This window comes from Condylura cristata, unplaced genomic scaffold (assembly GCF_000260355.1).
Source record: "Condylura cristata isolate star-nosed mole 26May11 unplaced genomic scaffold, ConCri1.0 scaffold00015, whole genome shotgun sequence".
NCBI classification, from domain to species: Eukaryota; Metazoa; Chordata; class Mammalia; order Eulipotyphla; family Talpidae; genus Condylura; species Condylura cristata.
The window spans coordinates 6,962,371-6,970,051 of NW_004567116.1; the positions used below are offsets into that span (position 1 = coordinate 6,962,371).

At 34.4% G+C, this 7,681-nt stretch overlaps 1 protein-coding gene across 1 annotated transcript; it reads left to right on the top strand.

The window, feature by feature from the left end:
• Positions 1–3,236: 3,236 nt before the first annotated feature.
• On the top strand, positions 3,237–4,193 carry LOC101619451 (olfactory receptor 10AG1-like). The gene has a single exon (XM_004683501.1). It carries the CDS (start codon positions 3,237–3,239, stop codon positions 4,191–4,193), a length of 957 nt encoding a protein of 318 aa, XP_004683558.1.
• The last annotated feature ends 3,488 nt before the right edge of the window (positions 4,194–7,681 follow it).

Genomic DNA, 7,681 nt, shown 5'->3' on the forward strand with positions numbered 1-7,681 from the left:
CTGCCTGATAAGTCAATTTAATGAAAGATGAATACTAAAACATGGTTTAATTGTTGATTTTTATCTGCTTCTGCTCAATGTTCCCATTATAGTCATAGAAAGTGGATCGAAGAAGGAATGCTTGGCGATCAACATTTTTTTTGTTGCTAACTTATTAAAGAATGTGTCAGTGATTGAGTTTCTAAATTACTGAGCTCCAGAATGTTCGGTATAAATGAGGCTATGTGTTGGAGCTAAGTGCTTTCAATTACAAAGATGGATGAGTAAGAGCTGAGGAATTTATATTAAAATGGAAGAAAAGTTAAAATGTCACACCTAAGGGCCAAAAAGAAATTATATTAGAGGGATATGAGAATGTCAAACTAAAATATGTATCTTTCTGGTGGAATAACATGCCACTATTCACCAAATGTAACATGTAGACTCCTGAAGGATGATCAGGAATTTAACCTGAAACATTGTGACCAACCTGTAGGGTCTAACTATTGTGTGTGATGAAAAATAGAGCAGAGCACTTTATATGCGTTATATATTTAATGATGGTTAATCAATAGAGAGAAAGTTAAATGAGTGTATTTGCAATTAAATTCACTCTACATTTTCTCTATCACTTTTAATATCCACATAGTTTCATTTTTACACTCACAACTCAAGACAGCGTCCTATATGTTGTTGTATAAACTTATTTTTGTTTCTTATATAAACCTCTGTAACTAATGATAAATGACACCCTTATCCCAAACACGGATGATGCCTGAACTCTAGAGACCTTCCAAATTATATTATTTGCAGTAAATAATTTTTGGTTAATAGTGTGAAATGTGGTATCAGATTTTATTCATAGTTCTATTCTAATGTTAGTACTGTGAGCGCCTTCTACAGCCTCTCCCAGTGGAGACTTGTACTCCCCAAAGATGGGCTTGCCAGAGATAGAGGTCTGGTCACAGGGTTACTGCTTCTCAACCCACATCCCCAGAGACAGAGACCTCCAGGCATTTTTAATCAGACTCGAGACAGCTTCGGCTGTTTCCTGCTTTCACCTGATAAACGCAACAAGAATTGGAGGACAATTCCCTATGGCTAATCAGACACTCTTTACTATAAAAGTTTCCTGTTGATTTAAGTATCAGTTCAAGGAAGAAAAATAAAAGGTAAATTATGAATTGTTACTTCACAATTAAGACCATAACACCTTATTATTTATATTAAAAGCAATTCAATGATTTCCGCATAATATGAAAAAGGCAAACATCATTATTTTACCCTGCTTAATTTATCAGAGTGTATTTCTTAATTTCAATAATCAAAAGTCCTTAAAAGACACCTTCCTTTTTTTCCAATCAATTTCATTTTTGATAATGATCTCCTGAACTTGAAATATACGGTGTAACTGTAAGTAATCAGTTTTTAATTTTTATAATAATAAAGTAGATATAAGTGGACATGAAATAAACTTGCTTTTGTGAATAGTTTCACTCATATTTTCAGCATATTGTATTTAAAAATTACTTATTATTGTATACTTTATGACAACCTTTGAGATTTGATTAAGTATGTGGGACCTGCATTGTGCTATTGAGTTTGAAGCAACCTGGTTCAGATAGCAGCTTCCTGACATTGAACAAGTTATTTACACTTTCTTTGTTACCTGGATCTTTTTCAAAAGGTGAATATCATAGTGCTCACAGAAATTGGGACAAATTAATGAGAACATAGAAGTAAAGCATTAACAGCTTGGGTATCATAACAAATGTTCAAAATTGTTAATAATAAAATTATTTAAAAAAAAACACGAAACCTCCACATTTCACAGCTATGCCTTCCCTGTTAAGAGAGATTTTTAAAATGGCAACTCAACCTACCATATTAAAAGTTTCTCTGATTCTTAATGGAAAGAGTAGATCAATTTCAGAAAAAAAGTTATTTAAAGAAAGTTATCTTGGGATATGCTGTCATATGGTAAATAAGATTTGCATGTTTCATTTATTTGTACTTCTATAGTACTTCTCTTTATGTGCTCAAAATTTAAAAAATTGGTACATAAAAGCCCAATAAGTTAGAATGGATTCATCCAGATGTTGATGTTAGTTTGTATCACTGAACATAGAACTGCCAACTGTTTTTAAGCTCAGTATTCCTACCAAATTCCCTCCTCTGCTAGATTGGAATCACCGACTCCATGATCGGATAAATCATAAGTGAACTTCAACATAAAAAAATGATATGCAGCATATTTCATTTTTGTTGTATATATTTATCATAACAATCTCTTATCATAAATGGCAATTTATCATAATATATCATTTATGAACTATATCCTTCATTAATATCATTTATTAATTATAATCCATAATTAATGTTATACATTAGTAATATTAAATGATAGATAAGTAGGTGAATTGATAGATATTCAAATCTCCTATTAAACACAGAAGGTATACAATGACAGATTTCATATACATAAATATGGTGTCAGTGTCACTTGTCTGATCAAAATCTCTGACAACCTTCATTTTCTTTACTTTTTATAACTAGCTATAAAAGGATAAACTTGACTCATTATTAATAAATTCCTGAAGTTTGTAAATTGCCTAGAACTTTTAGAACCATGGAGACTATGGTAGAGTTGTGGATGTCTTATAACAAAAATCATAGTTTATTTCACATTCTAGACTTTATGTGCACATAGAGTCTTCTATTATCTAAGTAGCTGGTGAGTGGCCAGGTGGGATAAAGGGGATCAGGCAGTGCAGACTCACTGACCTCCTGCCCTGGGCTGCGTGAGTGGGACTCAAAGGAGAATCATTAAAATCAATGGACAAGAATCATATAATGGACTGTAAATGTCATGGTGCTAGACAGAAAAAAATAGACATAAATACCAAATAAGAATAAATTAATCAGGAAGTAGAAACATGTCTTATTGAAGAAGGTCCCAGGTTGCCAGAGCTGCTTCTTAACACGTTCCCTCTAATCTAATGTCCGTTATTTTCAGTGTTATTGATCTATTATATGTTTTAACATGATAAGGAAAATAGATTATCTTTTTAAATTTCCCAGAATTTTATTATATTAGATTTGAAATGCATTACCTAAAATATAGAAACAAACAAGAAAACTGGATATCTGTTCAATGTTCATTAACATCTATAAAATCTATACTTTAACTCGTCCAAATTTCAGCCTGAACTGAAAGAGTAATTAACATCTAAGGTTTGAAATAATTTCATTCATAGATGGAATGCCCAGGAAAGAATTCCTCACTGGGGAACCACACTGCATTGGTGGAATTCATCCTGATTGGGTTTTCTGATGTTCCAAACCTCCAAGGATTCCTTTTTGGTGTATTTTTGATAATCTATGTCTTTATCCTTATGGGAAATAGCCTCATTATCATGATAACTAAGATTGATCCTTCCCTCCAGACCCCCATGTATTTCTTCCTTCGGAATTTTTCTTTTTTGGAAATTTGTTATGTGTCAGTTACTGTCCCGAGATTACTAACAGATCTCTGTAGACAGTATGGAAATATTGCGCTGCTGGACTGTGCTATTCAAATGTATTTCTTTCTGATCTTGGTAGACACTGAGTGCTTTATCCTCACTGCCATGGCTTATGACAGGTATGTGGCCATATGCAACCCACTACTCTACCCTGTCATCATGAACAGTAGGCTGTGTACACAGCTGGCAGCTGTCTGCTGGACCACGGCAATTCCAATGCATACATTATTCATCTCTGTTGTCTTCTCCTCAAACTTCTGTGGATGTAACCAGCTGAATCACTTTTTCTGTGATGCACCTCCGGTTGTTCAGCTTATTTGTGGGGATGCTTTCATGGTTGAAATGTTAACTTATGCAGTTGCTGCGTTAGGTGCAAGTATACCTTCTTTTCTCATTCTTGGATCTTATGTGAAAATAATCTCCTCCATCCTGAAGCTGCCATCAGCCACTGGGAGAGCCAAGGCCTTCTCCACTTGCTCTTCCCATCTCACAGTTGTGACTTTATTCTTTGCATCAGGCATCATTGTGTATATGAAACCTAAGTCCACTTATTCAACAGGAATGGACAAATTCCTCTCTCTATTTTACACCATCTTGGTACCCATGTTCAACCCTATTATCTACAGTTTGAGGAACAAAGATGTTATGGTTGCACTGGGAAAATTCTTACAGAAATGGATTGTGTTGTGACTCATAAATATAACTTCTTAAAAATTGTTTCTTATTTTTGACATTTGCATTTGGTTTTTCTTTAATTATACTAGAAACCTGAACTCTTACAGATGCTTTCATATATTTATTTATCTCTCATAAATAAATTCACCTGTTACTATTAAGTCAAATAAATACTCAACCCAATATAAATTTTAGAAATACTGTTAATATCTCATTGGAATCACTGACATTTGTTGATATAAGTGCTTATTTGAAAACCATAGAATTTTATCTACCTTTTCTTTGCATGCACACACACAATCTATTTACAGATCTGCAGAACCTATAACATCTGAAAAAATTACTGATATAAAAGGATGACTACTATACAGGTGTAACATTTTCTTTCTACTTCAGCCATTTTGTATTATAATTATCCAAGTGAAGTACATAAATAAACATTTGGAGTCCAAGAAACTTAACTGTATTTTAATATATCAAAAAATAAAAAAAATGTACTTGTTCTTACTGCCAATTCATCAGCTGAGTCGCTGAAGATGAATCACGCATACACTAGGCCTCAGCTATCTTAGCTCCAGTCTTGCTCTAGAATGTGACTTAATTCGATTCACCTTCCTTGCATCCATTTCAATAGCATAATTAAATGTTTTTATACAGATCTTATCTTAAATGCACATAAAGAATGTTAAAACTGGAGGAACAAATATTTGAGTAATGGAATAAAAAATTAACTCTGGTTTTCTGTTACATTTACTAACTGTCTTATTGAGGTAGAATATTTGAGTTATGCTTATATTTTTCTTATTGTAATATTAGTAATTTTATAGGTTTTACTGAAAAAGAATAGCAGTGTCGGTTTTAAGAAAGATACATTATAATTTTAATTTTGTAATACGTGGTGAGTAGTCATGTGTTTTCCACATTTTTTTCCTTCTCCATGACCCACAAGCTCTAGGTCTCTTGTCACAAACTTCCCAGGCTCCTGCATTGTTCACCTGAGTTTCCTTCCAATACAGAAGCCCTCACTAGCATTCCCTCTCCCAAATTTATGATCTGAGATTTCTATAAGTGAGTGATATTTATAAACAACACACTGTCTGCATAAATATTTTTGACATAAATTTTCTGCTTAAGGAGAAACAATTGGGAAAAAAACACATAAAAATTTATTTTCAATTCAAGTTATTCAATTTTAACAAAATAAAGTGATGTTCTTTGAACACTGTATAAGTAGTTAGCAAATATAAAAAACTAAATCAGAAAGAATTACAGAGATGTAATTCTTTGTGAAGGTGCTATTAAAAAAATTATGAGGGGTTGTTCCAAAACATCACTAGCAATGTTCCCTATAGAGCTTCCTCCTACTCACTAACATCGGCTACCTGCCATGTTGACAACAACAAAATGATCCAAGATCTCTCAGCAGCAGTACAGAGGGTGAATATTGGGTCAGTCAACATCAACACATCAGAATTTACCTATTTGTAATATAAGTAATCGTGATTTGATTGTGAATGTAGTGTGGTAATATATATCTAACTTTTTGAAACTGTATCCCTAAGGAAAATATAGTGATCTACATAAATGTTGTTAATATTTTTTAAAAAATGCTTGTTTTTTAAAGGATAAAAGTGTGTTGCCTTAGAATTTTGTGTTAACAGCCCCATGTTGGGTATCCAGCTTAAGGAGGATGAAGGAAACAAGTGTAGTCATAAGGCCATGGAAAGCCTCAATCCCTCCTGTGACCCAGAGTGTGGCCCTATCACTTGGGTGCGTGGAGAAGGACAGACCAAGGTCAGCTACTTCTGGAGAAGGGATCACCATGGCAAGGTGGGGCCCTGTGATAAGGATGAGGGCTTGAACTACCACATACTCTTTCTGTAGAGACTGAAGGGCCACTTATCACCAGTGTTTTCCCCTCAACACCACAGAACAATTGGAAGAAGCATAATGACTGTCTCCATTGGATGAGGAGGACTTTCTAAAATTCTGTTCTAGCTAGCATGTGTCAAGCCTGGCCAAGATGTTGTTCACCTCTAGCACAAATACCATTGAGGCAACATTTGCAACATACTGTCACAGAGAAGAACTGTACCTTGTTGGGATATGTGTTCCCTGAAGTTTGTATAGATTTGAGCACAGTGATGCAAGAGGTGGCAGCTTCATTATCACCAAATAATTGAGCTGGGGTCACGTGTGCCTACAATGGTGATGAGTCTGTGACACAGAATGGGTGATGCTCAACCCAAATTTCATTCTTCTAACAAGAGTCAGAGAAAGTAGTCTATAATCCAGCATTTATGCTGGTAAAGCATCCTCATTATTGGGTTCTGGATATAACATTAGCTTGACACAAATTGTGTGTGTGTGGATCCTGGTGCATTTTTCTGTGGGTACAAGTTCACACCTATAAAGACTTGCTTCAACAGAAGCTTGGAGCAGCACAACTTCCTACAGGTGACTTTCTGGGTCTGATCTGTATCTGCAGAACCAGGTTTAATCAGGTACATTCTTCAAATGTACCTTTATCACTGCATTTGATTGTGTGCACACTGCATCCACACACTTCCTCATGTGTCCAAGACAATTTTGAAAAGTGAAAAGGCCCATTGTCCTGTGTAGAACCCTCCACACGAATATTGCAAATAAAGGGAAATATCATGACTACTAAATGAGATTTGTCTGCAATACAAAGACAAGAAATTAAACACGGACTATGATTCACAGCAGAAATCCAGAGCCTTTGATGAGTAGAGGGATTACAAAGTTGGTTGTTTGGAAGCAAGGTGATTATTAGGTTTTGTTTCATAATTCACTTTAACAAAGGTTATTGATTTTGGGATTTGTGACACAAAAGAGAATCAAAGAACTTCTAATCAATAAAAAATGAACTTATTTTCAATTTCTTTATACAATGAAAATTTTATCTTCAAGTATCAAACTTATATTACTAAAACATAAATGGGCTGTCTCTGTGTATGTGTGTGTGCACATGTGTTTGGGCATCACATAAGATTATTTCTAATGATAATTAGGTACAACCCTTGGGAAAAATAGCAGGTCAGTTTCCCTGCAAGCTTTTTCTGTTTGTTTTCCCCATGGTCTTATCTTCTCAGTACAGATCAGAAAGTTATGCTGAGGGTCATTTAGTCTAGAAAAATACAGATGTGTATTCAGATATGGCAGTCACACACAACAAGTCAGACACCAACTTTTGATTTTCACATTCATACCTTCTCTCTCTATAAGACTCAAGACTTGGTGTGCTATCCTCCTGACCAATCAATTTTTTTTTGTTTGTTTTTATATATGCCTGTAACTAAGGCTAAATTCTATCATCATAGAACAAACGGATGATGGGTGAGCTCTGGAATATTTCCAAGTGACATGTTCTGAGCAGAAAAAAATATTTTGATAATTTGAAATTTAGTATCTTTAGGGTCCATACATAGATCTAGACCAACATTAAGACTGCAAATGCCTTCTACAGTTTTTTCCCAATG